The 21,090-nt window shown below is 41.0% G+C and overlaps 1 protein-coding gene across 1 annotated transcript in view; it reads right to left on the bottom strand.

The window, feature by feature from the left end:
* The window catches only part of LOC149458375 (Y+L amino acid transporter 2-like), a 42,361-nt gene extending 22,690 nt beyond the window's left edge, over window positions 1-19,671 (bottom strand). Inside the window, exons 1-3 of the mRNA XM_089682236.1 lie at window positions 19,164-19,671; window positions 6,168-6,293; window positions 1,162-1,306 (exon numbers count right to left, since the gene is read on the bottom strand). Coding sequence (XP_089538362.1) covers window positions 1,162-1,306; window positions 6,168-6,293; window positions 19,164-19,608 — 716 coding nt within the window. The 5' untranslated portion in view covers window positions 19,609-19,671. The remainder of the gene's footprint in view (window positions 1-1,161; window positions 1,307-6,167; window positions 6,294-19,163) is intronic.
* Between the last annotated feature and the right edge of the window lie 1,419 nt (window positions 19,672-21,090).

Here is a 21,090-nt window from a genome sequence, read left to right as displayed (position 1 = left end):
AATAAATGAAAATTGTATTTCTCACATTTTTTAGTTACATATTGTCATCAGTGCAGTACAGTGTGGCAGTGATCAGGGATACTGACTGGTGACCGTGTTAAAAAATAAATATTGATTTTCTTTTTTTTTTTTTTTTTTTAAAAAACCATTTCTTTTGACATTTTTTCTTTTTACATACGGTCATCGGAGTAGTTCAGTGTCACCATAGTGACACTACTACTCTTGGGGGGGGGGGTGATCAAAGTTTTTTTTTTTTTTTTTTTTACACTTATTGCTTATAACAGTAATGATCACAGTTACAGTATAAGCAATATTTTTAACGGTCATGAAAGGCTTTCATTCATGACAGCTTACTTACTATTGTGATGCTGTGATTAGGTACAGCTAATCACATAGTATAGGGTGCCAGGCACCATGTGATAGCTGTGGGCCAAACACAGCACCACAACAGTAAGTAAACTGTCATAAATGGAAGCCATTCATGACAGTTTTGCTTACATTGTAATCATTTGATCGCCATGATACGAGCACCGTGCACACAGCGGTCATGAGATAAAGCTGCTGCACGCCCCAGGAATGTGCATGTGCCAGGCGGCGTATGGGTATGTTGTCTAGCTTGTAGCCGACACTCACCTCCTGCTGCTGGTGTTAAAGTTACATAGTTACAAGATATCATTGCGATTTTGGCATATAATCTGTTAACCGTTGCTATTTGGTTACTTCCATTTTATCAGTGTTTTGCTTTTATGCGTTAACTGGGGATGTACTGTCTACTGTTGAACAAGCCTAATATAGAGGTGTTACTAAAGAATCGTGTCTCTTGCATTATTAGTTCATACTGTTGAGCTATGTCTGAATCCAGAGTGTTACAAGGTCAAGGCAACCACTGGGGAAAAGCATCATCAAGTAACCCCTGTTGGGGTAGTGCTACACAGGTATGTGCTTCTGACTTTCCTAATCTCATATCTTTTCTAAACGAGTAACATGGAAGGTATGAAAGCATGTAGGACAGCACAGTGACAATTGCAAACAACTGACTAGTTAAGCCCTTTAGAGATACAAGAATCCAGTATACCAGTAATCACACAATACCAAAAATATCAGTATTGAAGGAAGCAGACAATGTGATGGAATCTGTGTACTAAGATGGAGGGGAAATACCTCTTAACGTTCTTCATTTCTTCGGTTACATAATTAATGCAGTCCCAGCCAGAAAATGAATACAGCGCTGCATAGAAAGCCATAGTTAATGAGCCTATATTCGTCTTTGATCCTTCAAATGATCTTTCCAAATAATATGTGCTACCTACAAGAAGAACACATGGTCAATGTAGCCATAGTATTTATTAATGGAAACTAGTGTGCACAAATGAAAAAAACAGATGTAAAGGAGTATCTAAAGCTTATGGAAAGGAAACATGCCTGTAATATAAAGTTATTCAATGATTATATTGATTTGAGAGTTTGGAGTTCAATGCTTATGTAGGCAAGGGTTTGAGTTGGGGGTGGGTGGGGGAGTTCTTAAAAACCAAGAACCTTAAAGTGAAACTATAGGCAAAACATTTTACCATTTTGGATAGAATAAGGGAGGGTTAGAACCCATCCTGAGCTGATAGCCACTCACCCTTGTTAGACTCTTATTAACTTGATACGTAAGCCCCTTCCAGTCATTGCACCTGAACAGCCAACCGAGATTCATGCTCCCTGGTGGCCACCTTGACTGCCGTTGTCTCAGATAAAAAATACTATGTAAAAAGCATTTAAAAGTCTCCCATACAAAACGTCTCCCATGTCAAAACATTCTGGTACTGAACAGGTCTGGCAAAATAGTCCTCAATATGTACTGAGATGGTCTCATGAGATGTAAATAAGTTAAGCCAGTAGGCATTCAATTTCCAGGGAGCCCTGGACAGCATAGTGTGAGATCTAGCAGTCAGCCGAGCCACCAGGAGGAATGGTCTGAAACCCCTCTGGGAGGATAGCAAAGTTTGGTAATTGCAAAATTGGCCTGTGAATTAGTCAAACACAATCAATTCTAGCCAATGAAGAACATGATTTAGAAAAACACGAAAATTGACACTCCTGTGGGTGTCTATGCTTCCACCCATCCAACCTCCAAAAGAAATTCAGCCCACAATTAGGAGGCAGATGTCTGTCCAGCTGGGGACACAGATAGCCATTGAAGTGTCTCATAAGAATAAGTGGGACATTTGGCTTGTCCAGCAAAAAAGAAAGGAGGCATCTCAAAACACTTGTTGAGAAGGGCTGGGGTATATAAACCATGGCCAGTACACAGGTAATCATAAAAATTCGAAAAAAAACATATCTGCCGTCTGTATCTACATCTGAGACATTCATGAAACTCTATAAATCTGTGAATCAGGGCACTCACCCCCCTAGAGTAAGGTGTGAGGAGTGATACAGAGCCCAACCATGAATAACGCAGTTTCCAGCAGTCCACAAATAGCAGGGGGATATTTATGCAAGGTGGACATAATCATAGTTCTCTTCTGGGGACTGTGCATACCCCTCACATTCCAAGAAATTATAGGGATGTCTGCCTTGTCAGTGGATGAAAAAATGAAGCAGGGAATATAAAACCAATAGAGCGGACAAATCCCCACTCGGATGTCCTCCAAAGCATGTGGTGCATCTGGAAGGTCATTGTTAGTGGCGAGCCAATGGATAACAGGTAGATGTACAGTAAAAGAGCAAAGTCAAAAAGGACCAGGTGAATCCCTTATAGGGTCAAATGAAAGAGCAGGTCTTCCACAACGCTGATCCGGCTCTCCACAGCTGTCGTTCTCTCCCAGATTTGTTCAAGATCTTGTCTGATAAGAGATTTCCTCCTTCAATCCCCCAAATTGGTCATGCAGAGCATCAAGTAATGCCTGTTCAGAGGAGCTCAACAGCTTCTGGCTATAGTAAAGCATGTCACACAGCATCTCTTTCCCAGCTGGGTGGGAGGATTTACTCCCTTTGTGGAAGGGGCTGCTAGGAGCCATTTTTGAGCTCAGTAGCCGCTGGCTCATTCCTCTTCGTTCTGGTCATAGCAGCGTTGGGTGACAGCAAAAAGGGTATAGAGAGCTTCCAGGAGGGATAAGGAACAGGAATGGGTGAGAACTGTCAGTGGTAACACCAATGAAAAAATTAATTGTAGGATCAGAGGGGGGAGCTCCGTGAATCACATCTGCTGACACACCTGTTCCGGCCACGCCCTCCCCCCCCCAAAGGGTTACAGCCCGTCAGTTTTTTGCCAGTGGGGATACTTCCTTTTTCATAACCAAAACAGGAAATCACTGCAAATTCAGGGAATTCCTTGGGGTCCCCCAGGTCACCAGCACTTGTGTCCCCATTGGAAGATTTCCCCTCTGTTACTTTTATGGGGAGAATACAAAATTTTGTATTTTATTTTACTTTCAATGATAATAGTAAAAAGGACAAAGAGAGTAAATCTCCCTAACCAGGCCACAAACAATAGAAGCACGACAGGGATTCTAATCCATCTCCACTTTATCCAAAACAAATTTAAAAAATTGCCTTGAGTTATACTTTACTATCTTAGAATTGTAAGGGTGTGACGCATGGATTTAATACTGGTGTGTAATGTTAAACTGCAATATGCTCTTTGGTCAGTAGATGGCAGCAAAGTACAAGAATCGATTTTGTAGTGACTTTTGCTAAGACAAGATAAATGCTTATTTACCCTATAAAGTTTAATGAATACGAATTTAGGGGCAGAGTAGGACCCTCAGAAGGGTCATAGTGAACTGTAAATGTAGGTTTGAGGCTGCAATTAAGAAATGACTTACTGCATCACAAACTCTATGGGAAGGGGAGGAGTTCCTGTGCTGCGGAGGAAGTGGAGTCTGGGTCTGGCTGATGGATGCTGAGGACATCTGGAGAATCTGTGTGGGGCCTGGAAGAGGATTTACGGCTCACAGTGGAATCTGGCGAGGCACCTAAGGAAGATCCACAACGAGACCAAGAAACAAGTGACTGTATGGTCCGGTTCCGGAGTGGGTCAGGAGAAAGCACCAAGAGCCTGCCAGGGAACCGTAAGTGCGGCTTTGCCGCAGCACATCGCACCACACGTGGTCAGTGACATTTTGGATATACCAGAAAGTTACAAGAGACATACTCCACTTTCCTTTGGATTACAAATAGTATTGTGCAATACTTAGGGTGCACCCCAACGTTATACCTTGCTCAGGAACATTCAGGCGCAGCCAGGCTGCTTTCTGGACATTGGGGAAAGTCCGCAAGTACGGGGTTAGTGTTAGACAGTATTATTCTTCCTGTATGGTTATACGCTGTTATTCTGTTTATGTATGCTCAGCTACATGATCACTATAACTGTTCAGTAAACGTAATTGTTTTAAAAGAACCGCTGTCTGTGTGGCATCGTGTACCCTCTGAATCTGTGGGCCCAGCCCTCGGTTTTCCTTCAGAATTGCTCACTGTCCTGAGAACAATCCAGCTGATAAGACTTGAAAACTGCCGTTTATCAATAGTGGTCCCTATCCAACACAGCTGGAGAATGTTTCCAAGAAAAATGGGGAAATTGCAGCATCCAGATGTGGAAAACTGGTTTGTATTTGCAGCCCAAAATTTCTTCAACTAGATATTAACGCAGAGGGTTCAAAACCAACAGATTTAAAGCAAAACGGCAAGCAAAAATAAAGACACGGATTAATGCAACTCTGTATTTGTTAATACATCTTTAAATATGCTTTGTTGTAAGTATAAAAACATGAATTTGAATCAGCCTCTTCAATCGATTGTACAGTCTGTACAACAGAGCTTCAACTGGGGAGGTAGAAGCAGCATAAGGAGCCAGTAAGGAGTACTGGCATGCCTAGAAATACTGATAGGAGAGCCCAGAGTAACATCTCATTAGCGCACTGTTTCTTTGTTCACTGTTCAGTAACAGGCTGAAGGTGAGGGGAAGGAGACCTGTAAATGCTATTGCACCTTAGCAGAGAAAAATTGGGTCAGGAGGTGGCTATGCTGTGTAATCTAAGGACAGAAATATACTTCCCTTGGTAGGTAAAACAGCTCTTATATGTGCATTTAACCGCTTTTGCTTTAGAACAATTTTTACATTTTTAGCAAATGTAAAAATCTATATTTTTAGCTATACTGTTACTTAAAACCCCCAGGACATTATACATTTTCTGAAAGCAGAAGACATGTAGAATAAAAAGCTAGTCGTTGCATTTTTTTTTATGTGGCATGGTACTTGTGTGACTGTTTAGCAAACTCATGTTTTCAGGAAAAAAAAAAAAAAAAAAAAAAAAAAAAATCAAAAATTAAGTTTAGTGTAGACACATACAAAATACTAACTTGTTTGGTAAAAGATGAGGTTGTGTCAAGTAAATAGATACCAAACATGCCTAGTCTTACAATTGTGTGCACTTGTGATAGGACTAAAAAAAAAATTACTATTTGTTTTAAGAGCCTTTACTACTTATCAGTTTAGAATTAACTGTAAGCTCTGGAGCTAGAATTATTGCTATCAATCCAACATTTGCAGCAATATCTCACACATGGATTGTGATGTAATTGTGGTTTACATACACATGCACACCATGTGTGCACATTTGCATTTGCGGGTGTATACAGGGCATAGTTAATTTTTTATATTTTTTTTTAAGCATTTTATTTTTATATAATTTTTTTAAATTTAACTATTGCTATCACAAGAGGTTAACAACCCCAATGTGATGGCATTGGGTAGGGGACAGGTACTCTTCATGGGGAAATTGGGGGTCTATTATGTCTCCCCTGAATTCTAAAGCATCTAACCAAGCATAGATTGTGTTTGGTTGAATGCCCCCCTGGCTGATTACTAAACCAGAAGTGACAAAATCTTCATTTCAGTTACTGCAGGCTCCCAGTAATGGGAGGCTTGGGAACCATGCAGCTGCTCTACTCTCACTGTAAAAGCGATTGAGTGCTATACAGCCACCTGGATCACTTTACTTTGCCAACTGCTGAAAATGAGGGCAACCATTCTCTTGGCATAACCCTCCACTTTTTGAACGTACAACATCCAAAGTGCTGGAGCAGTTAGTTATGTGTGTATTGGTCTGGAGTTAAGTTTTAATTCTGGGTTTTCAACACTAGTTCTCAGTTTGTAATGCGATGTTAATGATCACACTTACCCTGGCACAGTCGTACAATTCCTGTGATGATGATGATAACCAAGGCTAAGACTTTGCCAAATGTGGACAATACTTGAAGCCAGGCCCCCCATTTCACTTTTGCAGAGTTCACTGCTGTTAACAATACTATAATACAGTCATGAAGTTAGTGTGGTCATTATAGCTTAGAAAAACATAATAAATTAAAAACACAAAAACAGTAACTTAATAATTTTTGAATAATTTTCTAGTTATGTGATATTCATTGAAAATTGTTAATGGTTATTAAACTAGAACTATAGGAGGCACAACTTTTTTTCATTTTAGATAGATAGAGTAAGGGAGGGTTTTAATCCCTGTGTTTATTTTTTACCATCGGCGTCCCATTGCGGAGATTTCCCTTCACTCCCTGTCTCATAACCAAACCAGGAGAAGTGAGAGGAAATCCCTGCAAATTAAGGGAATTCATTGGCAACCCCCAGGTCACCAGAACTAGTGTCTCCATTGGAATATTTCCCCTGTTACTTTTCTGAGTACAACTCAAAATTTTAGATTTACTTTCACTTTCAATGATAATGGTAAACAGGGCAAATAGAGAGGGTGAATCTCCTTAACAGGGGCAAAGACAGCAATAAAAATTGAAAAGCGTTAGAATCCCTCTGCACTCTCTCCAAAACTAAAAAAAAGTTTTGCTTTTAGTTATAACTTTAAGACAGGATAATTGGTCATTGCCTGCAATATGGTTTAATTAGCTATACTCCAGGAATGTAGTCAGTCATGCTTTGCTGTGAGTGATACTGGAACGGAGACACTTCTTTTTAAAATGGGGGACAGAGAACATCAGTGATAAAATGCAGAACACGCTGTCAGACTGGGTACATCCCAGAAAGAAAGCGCATAGATAATAGCCGATTGAAAGAAATGTTCTTACTGAAGGATGTTCTTCCCCCATCCTCTGGAACTCACTACCCCAATCCATCAGACTGTCACCTACCCTCCTCACCTTTAGGAGCACCCTGAAAACCCATCTCTTCAGGGAAGCCTACCCCACCCTCACCTAACAGCCGATCTCCTCCACTCCATCCCCCACAGCCACTTCCTCCTGTACCACTATCCCCTCCCTCCTAGATTGTAAGCTTGAAAGAGCAGGGCCCTCAATCCCCTCATGTTTTGTTACTGTATTGTCCCATGTACTGTCCCCCACTATAACGTACAGCGCTGAGCAAACCTTCTGGCGCTATATAAATACTGTATAATACTAAAGGGGAAAAAGTTTCTTTATTAGGGTGGCAATTATTTTTCCTCAACATACATTGAGAGATGATAGTAAGTTATAGACACGTGGGTTATGTTGCTACCTTCAGGAGGTGGGCAAACAGAAAAAAAAATTAACTGCTTTAGGACTACCCACAGTACATTTACTGCTACAGGGCAGCCCCTGTGCGCAGGATCATGTATATGAACGTGATTTTGCATTTCCGGGTAGGGGGCCCTACCTGCGCCGCCAATCACAGCCCCAGGTGTCAATCACCGGGTCCCGGCCAGTGATTACCGACAGGAAGGAGGGAGGAGGGCTGAGCACAGCCATACCGATTAGTGTGCTTACAGTGAAGCACACACACCCCCCGCCCCCTATTAAAACACTCCCATCACAGTTAACCATTTGATTGTCCCTCATGTTAACCCCTTCCTGTCCAGGGTCATTAGTACAGTGTCAGGGCTGTTTTTTAGCACTGATCACTGTATTGGTCACTGGGTATGTCAGTGACACCAAGTCAGTTCCACCGAGTGTTAGAATGTCCGTCGCAGTCCCACTATAAGTTGCTGATCGCTACCATTAATATATATATAAAAAAAAAAAATCCACTATCTATACTGCCATTTGTAAACGCTATACCTTTCACGTAAACCAATTTACATGCATTTTTTTTTTTTTTTTTAGCAAAGACATGTTGCAGAATACATTTTGGCCTAAATTTGATTTTTACTGGACATGTTTAATAGCAAAAAGTCCCAAAAAATTGTTTGTTTTTTCCTCAAAATTAGTTTTTTTTTTAAAGAAAAAAAAAAAACCCACACAGGTGATCAAATATTTGTGGGGAAAAAAAAAAAAAAAAAAAAAAAAAAAAAAAAAAAAAGGACGTAAATTTAATTTGGGTGCAGCGTTGCATGACTGCGCAATTGTCAGTTAAGGTAAAGCAGCGCCGTAACACAAACCGCTTCTTTAAAGACCATTTCACTATAACCCCACCCCTAACCACCATGCCTCAGTTTTTTTTTTATGTCCTCTGCTGAGAAAAACGATTGATTTACTATTTATTCTCCTCTATCAACTTTCTTGGTACTTTGGGGTACTTCTACTTCCCCCAGAAAAAAAAATTCCTTCAATCAAGATTTTATCAAGCTGCTTAAGCTCATCTCTACATATCAGCTATCTGAAAAGGTAATTCTCTGCAGTGCCTTGGAGACCATATCAAAACCCTGTTGGGATGGAAGGTTGTAGGGCCAGACTGAGGTGACCCTAGGACACTAGGCTCTGCTTGTGGCACTTCCTGGACACCTCATGTACTAGTTTATTGGGCACAGAGTGCTTTTCACTCTTTGAGTGAGCCCATGGAGGTTGAAGATATACTGGAATGTGATCTGTGGGCACTAGAGTCCACATTTTGGTGCCTTCTAGACACGTGGGTACTATGTAATTTAGCCGCAGAGCACTGTCCATTTCTAGTGCAGTGGTACAACCTCTGGTGTTCCCAGTCTCTATTTTCTCTGACAAAAGTTCCTTGTTAAGCGGTATCTGCACTATAAGCTGTCCATGGGGTGCTTTCTAGACCTGGGAGTACTAGGTCAGTTGGCTGTAGAGCGTTTTCCATTTTTAGAGCAGTGATACAACCTTTTAGGTGTCCAGTCTCGTGTTTCCCTATGACACACTTACCTTGCTAGGGAATATCTTTTCTGTAAGTGTTGTACTGGTCAGTTGGTCATAGAACGCTACCCAAATTTTAGAGCAGTGGTAAGACTTTCAGTGTAACCCAGTTTGATATTTTCCTGTGAAAACTATGTGTGTTCTGAGTCCATTAGCCAAAACTGTGCTGACATTATTTGGAGCAGAGGTACTACATTAGTCTCTAATAATATGCATTGTTTGATGCAAATTTAATATGCCTCCTATGGACATTCAGCTCTGCCATAACACCTCCCAGCCCTTGTACTGTGCCTGTTAGCAAAGCACGGTTTACAAACCCAGAGTTGTGACAGTTCTTGTGTGTTCACACAGGAACTACATAAGTTGTACCTGTTTATCTACAGTGGCATTTCCCCTTCTTCCATTCAAAGTTCAGAATTTACACAGGATCTCTAAGCTCTGAAAAGCAGGGGGCGGGGACATGGGAGGACTGACAACTCATGGGGCCTCTGGGAAAAAGTAAATCATGGGTCCCCGTGTCCTCACCCACACTTAAAACCACACCCAAAAAAAGCCTATGAAAAAAAAAGGTACTAGGGGCATCTCATGGGGCCCCCTACTGACCCTGGGCCCTCGGGCAGTGCTCTAGTACCCGAATGGTCAGTCGGCCGGGCGAGCCTCTTGTCCCTCCAGTACGGCGTCCTATGTGTCCTTCCTGGATCGCGCTTTGCGCGTGCCCACAGGGCCGCACTGTGGCCAGATCTGTCACCGGCTGTGTACTTCAGACACGGCCGATGACAGATCTGTGTAAGTGAAAATTTTTTAATTTCTTCATTTTCCAAAAACTGACAAAAATTACAACTTCAAAAAAAACTCGCCATGCCTCTTATGAAATATATTGGACTGTCTACTTGTAAAAAGGGGTCTGTACTGTTCTGACATTTTTGGGCCTCAAGAAATTAGATTGATCAATCCTGAAGTACTGAAAGCCAATTTTCAGATATATCCCATAGTTTGTGAACTCTAACTTTCCTACAGACTAAATAAATACTAATTTGGGTTATTTTCACCAAAGAAATGTAGCAAATTACATATTGGCCTAAATTTATGAACAATTATCTATTTGCAAACTTTTACTTTTGCAAACAAAGAAATGTGTTTTCAAAATGTTTGGTCTTTTTTAAATAATAAAAACCTCAGTGGAGATTAAATACCACCAAAAGAAAGCTCTAGTTGTGTGAACAAAAATGATACAATTTTAGTTTTGGTACAGTGTTGCATGACCGTGCAGTTGTCAAAGTGTGAGAACGCTGAAACCTGAAAATTGACTTGGGCAGGAAGGGGGTAAAAGTACTTGGTATTGAAGTGGTTAAACTCCCTCCACCTTTAAAAAAAAAAAAAATTCCACAATTATTGACAGTCAGTAGCACCTTAACCACCCCCCTCCCCACAAAAAAAAAATCCTGCAGCCATTATGGTCAGTGATATTTTAACTCCCCTCCTTTATTTAAAAAAAACAAAAAAACAAAAAAAAAAAAAAAACATCCCACAATCATTTGGCCAGTAGCACTTTAAGATCCTCCACCTTAACCTTCAACCTGTCATGATACTTTTTCATGTTGCATTTAGAAAATTCAGTTTCCAATGTCTGACAGACTGATTGTTTGTAACCACTTCTATTGTTTACATGTGTAATGTCTGATCGGCTCACAGTGATCACAAGGTGCAGAGCCACTCAGATTGGCTCTGTCCCAGTTTCTCAAATGTCCCCTTAGTAAAATAATTGCCCACCCATAGTATAAGATAAAAATCCCTTTACCTCAAACATTTTTTTTTGTTGACTACTTTTAGTCTGAGTTTTCCCCTCACCTGCTGTGTCCTTGTTTTGGTTGGTGGGCTGTCTTTTACTTGTTGTTGAGGCGCATTCTCCTTTCAGATACAATCTCCCCAAGTGGTACTACCTGTCTCTCTCTGGTACACCACATTCATGCTTTGTTCCTTTTTATAGTAGGAATTTCAATATTGCTCCCATCTTTTCACTGGCTTGCTAGCCAATTCTTTGTTTGGATATTCCTCTAGTAAGATTTACACACCCATTGGATCTCTCAATGTCTGTTGCCCACCCCTCAGTTCAATTGGTTTTTGGCGCCCCACACATCTGATTTATTGTATCCCTATGTCCCTCAATGGGTGATAAAAGGAAATAACATTTGTACTCAAGATTTTTTTTCTTGTAGTCCAATGAATCACAAAACTGAGGCACGACAATTAGGAGTGGGGTTATAGTGAACTGGCCTTTATAATTTTTTTTCTGTTTTCCAGTATCTGCCTCTTAAAGGCAGCAACATAACTCACACATCTTTGATTTACTATATTCCTGTGTCCCTCAATAGACTAGAAGATAAAGAATTTATGGTTAGTACAAAATCTTATTTTTTTATTATTCGGTAGTAGCTGCAAACTTAAGGGTGGCATGTAAGAGGGGTTAGAGGATTTTATCACAAAGTCATGAGTTTCATTCTTTCTAGCAAAAGTTATTTTGTCTGGTATAAACTCTGTTAAAAATTGTGTCTGAATAATAATTGCTCGATTCCTGGTAAAGCATTCATTAACCACTTGCCCTCCAGAGGATTTACTACCCTTCCTGACCAGGCCATTTGTGATACGGTGCTATGTTACTTTAACTAACAATTGCACGGTCATGCATTGCTGTAAATAAATTTAATTTATGTCCTTTTTTTTTCCCCCACAAATACAGCTTTCTTTCAGTGGTATTTGATCACCTGTGTGTTTTATTTTTTGTGCTATAAACAAAAAAAAAAAAAACACAAAAAACAAAAAACACAATTTTGAAAAAAAGCCAATTTTTAAAATTTTTGCTATAAAATATATCCGGAAAAAACAAAAAAAACCCACAAATTTCATCATAAATTTAGGTCAAAATGTACTCTGCTACATATCTTTGCTTAACGAATCCCAATACATGTACCGTATACACTCGAGTATAAGCCGAGTTTTTTAGCACATTTTTTGTGCTGAAAAACGGCCCCCCCGGCTTATACTCGAGTCAACGTCTGCAGATGTCTAGCAGGGGGCGCTGCTTCTAAAGCTAAGGTTTCCATAACCGCGGCTGCAGATATGGAAACCTTTGCAGTGATGTGCTGGGCATTCCTACAGTGTGTGCCGTGCCTGTGCGGGCGGCGGGTGCTAAGTTGTCACCTGCCGCCCGCAGAAGTAGTTGTAGTAAGCACGGACCCTCCCCCCCCCCCTCCCCGACTTCCCCCGCAGAGGTACCTGTAGTTGAGCAGAGTTGGCCCCCCCTCGAACCCGCAGCAGCACATCCTGGACAGTGTGACAGGCTTGGGCTGTCACAGGCAGCGTTAAGGAGGCTGGCACATCACACAGAGGCACAAGCTCCTCCTCTGTATGTATGTATGTGCCAGCCTCTCAGTGAAAACACACACATAGCCCCTGTAAATTCAGCAGATTGAGCCACGAGGAAGGGGAAAGTAAAATTAAAATGTGCTATATTACAGGTATTTTTATTTAACATGATAGTTGTGTTGCCCATGTTTAAGGTAGTTGTCCTAAGTGGGAACGTACTGTCCAGTGCTTAATGTACCATCTACTGCCGAGCGAACGTACTGTCCAGTGCCAAATGTACTGTCCACTGCCTAATGTACTGACCACCTAAGTAATATAGGGACTGATTTATAAAGCCAAATGCAAGTTAAACTTTTCAAGTGGAGAAAAAGGAGGGACGGGGCATGACGCCCCCCTCCCCATCCTAAAAATTCTTTTTTTTATCCTGTTAGAAATGGATCCCAATATCGGTGCCAGTACTTCTAATCCTGGGCCAAAACAAAAACGCAGGTCATACGAAGCTGCTTTAAAACTTAATGTTGTGTCAAGAGCAGAAGAAAGCAACAACAGTATTGCAAGTAGGGAATTTTGTGTTGACGAAAAACAAGTAAGGGAGTGGTGGAAAATGAAAGCCGACTTGGAAAAGATTCCAAAAAGGCATAAAAAGCTCGACATGGTTTAACGACTTCATATGGGGCTCTAGAGACTGAATTGCATAAATGGGTTATGGAGTGTCGTCAAAATGGTTACTGTGTAACACGCATGGGAATTCGCTTACATGCCCTTCAAATGGCTAAAGATGAAAAATTTAAAATACCAGGCACTAAAAAATTTGTTGCATCAGCAGGATGGTGTACCCGCTTCATGAATAGGTTTGGCCTATGTTTGCGGCAAAGAACAAAGATTGCACAGAAGCTGTCAAAAGAAAGACCTTGCCTAAAAAGGTCAAATTCCCACCACGAATTACAGTGCGTGCACATATTAAAGGCTGGATGGATGAAGACGGAACAAAAAAAATGGATGGAAGAAATTTGGAATGGACGACCAGGAGTAGCCTTAAAAAAAAACCCATCATTGCTAGTTTGGGATATGTTCAGCGCACACCCATCTGATGACATAAAAAAAATTGGCAAAGTCTTCTCAAGTTACTTTGGCCGTTATTCCAGGTGGGCTTACATCTGTATTGCAGCCCCTAGATGTGTGTTTAAATAAACCTTTCAAAGACCACGTGCGAAAGATGTGGCATGAATGGATGTCATCTGGTCAAGCTCAACTGACAAAAGTTGGAAATCTGAGAAAGCCAGACATAGAATTGATAGCACAGTGGGTTCGTGATGCATGGGAAGATATTCCAGAGGACCTGGTGCAACGCGCCTTTAAGAAATGTGGCATTAGTAATGCTATGGATGGCAGTGAAGACAGCGCATTGTATGAGAACGACAGCAGTGATGGTGATGACTGAAGTCAGTGATGATGACAATGTGTATGCTGATAACATCACAGGAGCTGAAGCACCTGAAGCTCTGTTTGGACATACCGATGATGAGGAGGAGAACTCCAGTTTTGAAGGATTTTAGCTCTTGTGTGTTAGCTTGGTTGCTGATTAAGCTAAGGTTGATGTACTTTTAAAGATACGGTATTTTTGATACCATATTGTTTTTGTTGACCCCATGTTCCACTTACAGAGCTATTACTGTTTTTCGTTTAAATAAATATTAATGTGATTTTATTGGTCTCCATCTTTATTTTTTACATTGACTAGTAGGTGCCTCATTTCCCACCCTCGGCTTATACTCGAGTCAATAGTTTTTCCCAGTTTTTTGTGGTAAAATTAGGTACCTCGGCTTATATTCGGGTCAGCTTATACTCGAGTATATACAGTATATTAATTAGTTTACATGAAAGTTGTAGCGTCTACAAATGGCGGTATATATACTGGAATTTGTTTCACATTTTTTCTTATACTAGTAATGGCAGCAATCAGCGACTTATAGCAGGACTGCGGCAGGCATTTTGACACCGGGGGGGGGGCTGATTAACTGCCACCGACATCCCAATGACAGTAATCAGTGCTTATAAAAAGCACTGATACTGTACTAATGACAGGGCACGTAGGGGTTAACATCTGGGAAGATCAAAGGGTTAACTGTGTGCTTTACTAGGGAAACCTACTGCTGTGCATTTCTCTGCTGTGCAGAGAAATACACAGCAGTAGGTTACTGCAGGCAGGAGAGAGACCTGTGCTGTTTACACACAGGTCTCTCCCCTGCCAGTGATACTTGGCAAGACCCGGTGATCAATATCTGTATCCGCCAATGGCGGCACGTGTGCCCCCTTCCGGCAATACAAAATCATGTATACACATGATTTTCCGCAGCCCTGTAGCAGTACTTCTGCTATATTGCAGTTGGGAGCACTGATGACTTAGCCGTTTGGTGTCTTGTGTGGTATGAAAAATAAGGTTAGGTAACACATTAATATCTTGCCATTTAATAAAACCTCAACCAATCCAGTGTTTAAAGTGTTATTAAACCCAGGACCCTGCATTCACTATATCTGGTCTCCCACAGTATACAGAACATGGAAGTGCAATTATTTTAGAAAATATAAACTGCTAAATACCATTTCTCATCAGCAGTTAGAGCAGTCTTGTGGCTTCTATCAGTGTCCAACAGAGCACTGGTTAAAGCTTTTAGGAGGAGTTTTCATTCTCCCGATTGTCCTATGAGGCTGCATAACCCCTGCTTCTCTGTCTGGACAGCGCTGATTGGCCCTGTGCTGATCACATGCACGTGCCCAAGAAAAAAAAAAAGAAAAAAAAAAAGAAAAAAAGAAAAAAAACACAACTCTCTAGCAATACGCACCAAACTGAGCATGTGCAGCTTGCCCCCAAGGCCCTGTTCTATCAGCAGATGGATTGGGGACAGTAAAAGAAATGGAGGATCAGTGAAGGCAGGATCAAAAATCCTTTACACAATGCGGAGGATTAACCCCTTAGGTTCCACAGTGAATATAACAATCAAAAAAACTACCGTATATACAGCTGGATTTTACTGTTGTGGGTCAAGTAACACTTTAAATTGTTGCAATACTTGAGGGTCACCTGCTATAGCCAGAGGTCAGCAATGAATCCAGGTGAATAATATACATAGACCTCAGGACAGGTCCTGGGTTGGCACCAACTTACTATATATCAAAGGACTTGTAATTAATAGTTCAAAGATGGTACACATGGATGAGATAGGAAACTGTTGCTGTTAAATTGTAACTGTGTGTTTACAGTGTTCAAGTATTGTAATGGTGGGATAAAAAAAGAAGAAAAAAAAATATATAATAAATATAATCTACAAAATGTTATACTTTCCATAATACAAATCTAAGTAAAAACAAAATGATGATCAACAATATTGCAAATAGTACAGTTAAAGTTTGATATTGATTATTAAGGCCTCATGCACACTGGGCGTTTTTACAGCTGCTGTTGTGGACGTCAGGCTTTTTTTTTTTTCTATAACCAGTAAACTCCCCAGCACATTATCCAATGTGTCTATGCACACATAGGCTTTTATCAGCATTTTTGGCAGGGGTGTTTTCAGACTGGGAAAAAAAAAAACAAAAAAAAAAAAAAACACAACACACACTACTTCTTTTGAAGGGGAGTTTCAGCTAAAAAAAAATTCTGCTTGTAATGAAAGCAGGCGAGGATTCCCTCTGTTATCCCCCACACACAAAATAAAATGTCATGGGGTTCCCCCCTAAATCATCCCAGGTCCCTTGTGTCCGGTATGGATTTTATGGAGAAAACTCATGCACAAAAAAAATAAATTATTATGAGGTCCTCCAAAAATACATACCAGACCCTTATCCAAGCATGCAGTCAGGCAGGCCAGAAAAGAGAGTCAAGTGTGCACCCTCCTGCTCCTGAAACATACCAGGCCCTCATCATGGGTTGGTACATTGCCAGTGGAGAACTGTCCTGGGAAAGCACCTAGTTTCCATGTTGATGAGTACAAGGGCCTCTTCCCCACAACTCTGGACTAGTGATTGTAGGGGTCTGCAGGCAGAGGGCTTACTGAAATCTGGAAGACATCTTTAACGATAACGGGGCTCCAAGATACTGCGCCGCCCCCAATTTGAATAAGTTAGCTGTACATAGTACTTCTACCCATTCACAAAAAATGATTCCTGGGACCAATTCTGCTTAACTTGAACGATAGAGTTTGGAAATAAACAGTTCAATCTCAGTGTCTGCTGATGATACAAAGCTAAGCAGGACAGTAAATTTGCAACAACATATAGCAACTTTAGAAGAAGACCTAGTTAGAACGACTACACCAATTAAAACTTATTTTCCCTTGAGGAGAGAAATTTAAGAGCTAATATGATCGCAATATACAAATCCTTTAAAATGGTGACTGTATTATTGGGAAAACTATTTAATTTAAGGTCTCTAAAGAAGACACGAGGCCACATGTGGCAGCTCAGTCTTAAACTGTGTAAAGGGTTCTTTACTGTTAGAGTAGTAAGTATGTGGAACTTCCTTCCACAGTTGGTGCTGTCAACAGGGAGTGTAGATAAATTCACAATTGTGTTTCTTAGTGAACGCAATGTAGAGGGAAATTAAAAATGGTAGTTACATAAACACTCTTAAGTTCAACTGGTTGGCCCAGTGTCTTTATTGAACCTTACCAACTATGTAACTAAGCCATATACCTCCCAGCTTTCTGAAACGATGAAGAGTAGCACCTTTTAGCACACAGTATGTAGGTGAAGGATAGATCCCTGTCATGGCCCCAATTACATGAACCACAAAGATCTAATAAGCCGAAAATGATTAAATAAAATTCATCAAGTGCTTTATATTTTTGTATGCGTTTTGGGAGCTGATTATTCCCTAACAAACAGCTGCCAGCACCCCAACACATTCATGTATATGTGTTCCAATAGCCAATAATTAAAGTAATGGTGTGCTGCACCATTACTTTAAGGATTGCTTTTTTTGATCTCCATTTTATTTTATATTGGCTTTTCAGAGTTGCAAATACTGTATTAAAACATTTTATCCAAGCTGAACAAAACAGAACCAGCGCTCAAATCTTCATGCAAACCAAGGACATGTCAAAATGCCAACTGAAGAGGTGCTGCCCTTCTGAGATCGGGTAATCTGGCCACTAGTGGAAAAAAAAACAAACAAGGGCGCACTCTCATCGTGCATTACCGTGGTAATCCACGTATTTATTAATAAAAAGGCTCTGAGGAAGGGGGTAGAGCTCCCGAAACGCGTTAGCATATCCGCATCACTAGACACAGCCATATTGTGACTGTTTTTGTGGACCACCTTACTGCTTTTTATCACGTTGGTTTGTGAGTATATAATCCTTTTTATTAATAAATACGTGGATTACCACGGTAATGCACGATGACAGTGCACCCTTGTTTGTTTGTTTTTTCCCCCATTTTATCCAAGCTCTATAACACTTTTGGTAGTAAAGCAGTACATTTTGAGACTGCATGGGGCACTGAGGGATTTGGTTTCAAAAAAGAGGGACAGTCCCTCCAAATTATGACTAACCCCCTTTATATAAAAGAGGGGTTCATAACCATATTGTCAATGTGTGTTGGATGTGTACAAGATATGGTTTACTTTATATATTTTTTAGCATTGTTATACAGGTATGCCCCCTATGGCAGTGCCCAATTTCCCATGCCCTTTGTTTGACAATATCTTGATTAGCCCTACAAATGGCCAGAATTGAGTAACTAGATTCTCCTCATAGGCTCTAATGAGCTTCACTGCAAAGTATGCAATCTTCAAGCAGGATTAGTGAAACCAGGCAGATCAACTCATCTCTCCTAGTAAAAACTTGTAGGGACTACTGATCTTGCGGTAGGGACTGGTACTAGCTGGGCATCACACTACCAAATGGCAAGCATGCCAAAGCAAGGTGGGCACTGTAATGCAGAGGCGTCACTAGGGTTGATGCCACCCCTCCAGAGAGGAAGGAGCCTCTAGTGTGATCCTTCCATGGTCCAGTCTCGGGGAGGTGATCATCGGTCCAGGGGATCTGTATAGGGGGTCCTGGAAGGAGATGAGATCTTGAGGTCAGTGTCCGTACAGTCCCCAGTGGGAGGAGGGCTGAGTCTGTATCCGGGAAGGTGTCATGGCTGTGTCGCGGCCGCTGATTGGCTGAGCACTCCCCCCCGTCAGCCCAGCGATGGAAGTTTGTAAGTTAGTTGTGGAGTTGTAGTGAGGTGGGGGAGGTGGGGATGGACGGGGAGCCCTGGCAGGGGCAGCTTTCACTGTGCCGGGATAACCCCAATAACTGGCCAGGACCCCCACAGAGCCCAGAAGCTCTGCTGGCATCCTGCACCCCCTTGTGATGGTGTCACCCGCATGACACCACTGCTCTAATGTAGTAGTAATGTTGAAGCCAGACCCAAACCGTACACCTGCACAAGTGTCCTCTGCAATCACACTGCTTCGAGCATTATGAAGGGGTGGAATGTACCTGCAAATGATAAAAGGTGTAAAAAAATAATTGACTTTTATTTTGGATGGTTGCAGGCTCATAAAGAAACAACGAATGTTAAGATGAAAACAACAACAGTTTTTGGTTTGTAATTATTCCCTGTACTGTGCACTTGAGTTAGTAACAAAACATGCATGGTACCCAACATAGATTAGTCCCATTATTTGAATCAAATATAATGCAACTCTATGATTAGTAATAGAACACTAAGATACTCACCCACACATACCGCAGAAAGCAGGAACACTGCAGACTGAGGAGGAGTACATGTTGGGAAGAATGGCTGAATGAGGTACTGGGAAAAGGTCACAGCCAGAATAGCTTCACTGGCAGGAGAGATTATTAGCGTGCAGCTCCACAGATATAAAAAGGCCACAAATCCTCCAAATGCTTCCTTTATATATATGTAAGTTCCACCTGACTTAGTAATTGTTGTTCCCAGTTCAGCATAGCAGAGAGATCCGATTACTGAAAATATTCCTCCCAGCACCCAGATAATGAGTGACAATCCATAAGAACCAGTGTACATAAGGACTCCCTTTGTTGAAACAAAAATTCCTGCTCCAATGGTATTCCCAACAACCATACTCACTGCATGGAGAAGTGACATCTCCCTCTTCAGCTGCACTATATTTGTGGATAAATCTTCTGAGCTGCCTTTCATTTTTAAATTGTGCGTTATTGTGACAATAGACAACTGGACTGCTGTATGTTCTTTTGATGTAGTGAAAGCCTAAAATAAAAAATAATTATTAAAAGCGTTAGAAAAAAAAAATCCTACAGGCACATTTAGGCTGCATTCACACTTAAGCATATAGCAGCTTGAAGCTCAAAGCTCCAAAAAAAGCTCAAACTTAAAAAAACAAAAAAAAAAAAACAATTGTTCTCTAAAGTGCCTGTTCTCATCTGACCGAGGGAACAGGCACCATAGAGAACAATTGATTTTTTAAGTTTGTGCTTTTTTTGGAGCTTTGAGCTTCAAGCTACAAAACGCTCAAGTGTGAATGCAGCCTCAGTGCCATATTTATATCTTTTTTATTCCCTAGGCCAGCTACTTGGTGCTGCCCTCTCACAACAAAAGCTTAATCATTTATCACAGCCAAATATTTCACATGCATACAAGTGCTAGAGCCAAATTATATAGAAGTCAGTTCACCTGCCAGCATGTCTTTGGAGTGTGGGAGGAAACTGGTGCAAGTACAGAGGAAACATGCAAACTCCATGTGTCATAGTTGGGATTCAGAAGAATGACCCTAGTGCTGCAAAGCAGACATGTAAACCACTAAGCTACAGTACTATCCATATGCTTTCCATATAAATATATTAAATATTAATTAGCAAACAGTATTGAAAAATAGAATGTCCCAAATATAAGTAAACACAAAAGAAATAAACAATGACAAATGTCTGTAGAGCCACAACCAGTACAGTACTATCAAAAATGTCACTGCAGAGACAATTTAAACAACTGACAAATCTAGAAATATATACTCAGACACAATCCCCATTGTGCTGACACAACCAGAAACGTGTCCACAAAGACACAATCCCCATTGTGCTGACACAACCAGAAACGTGTCCACAAAGACACAATCCCCATTGTGCTGACACAACCAGAAACGTGTCCACAAAGACACAATCCCCATTGTGCTGACACAACCAGAAACGTGTCCACAAAGACACAATCCCCATTGTGCTGACACAACCAGAAACGTGTCCACAAAGACACAATCCCCATTGTGCTGACACAACCAGAAACGTGTCCACAAAGACACAATCCCCATTGTGCTGACACAACCAGAAACGTGTCCACAAAGACACAATCCCCATTGTGCTGACACAACCAGAAACGTGTCCACAAAGACACAATCCCCATTGTGCTGACACAACCAGAAACGTGTCCACAAAGACACAATCCCCATTGTGCTGACACAACCAGAAACGTGTCCACAAAGACACAATCCCCATTGTGCTGACACAACCAGAAACTTGTCTACTAAGACAAAAAAAAAAAAATATAATCACAAAGACACAATTACTACTGTGTTGACACAACCAGAAACACATTTGCAGAGACACAATCCAATCAGTGCTGCACTACACAACCAGAAAACATGTCCAAAAGGGACAATCAGTTCTCTACTAA

This window comes from Staurois parvus, unplaced genomic scaffold, assembly GCF_062004578.1.
Source record: "Staurois parvus isolate SC_StPar_1 unplaced genomic scaffold, SC_StPar_1.0 ptg000287l, whole genome shotgun sequence".
NCBI lineage: Eukaryota > Metazoa > Chordata > Amphibia > Anura > Ranidae > Staurois > Staurois parvus.
The sequence above is the reverse complement of the archived record's forward strand: the minus strand, read 5'-3'. Positions and strand labels throughout refer to the sequence as shown.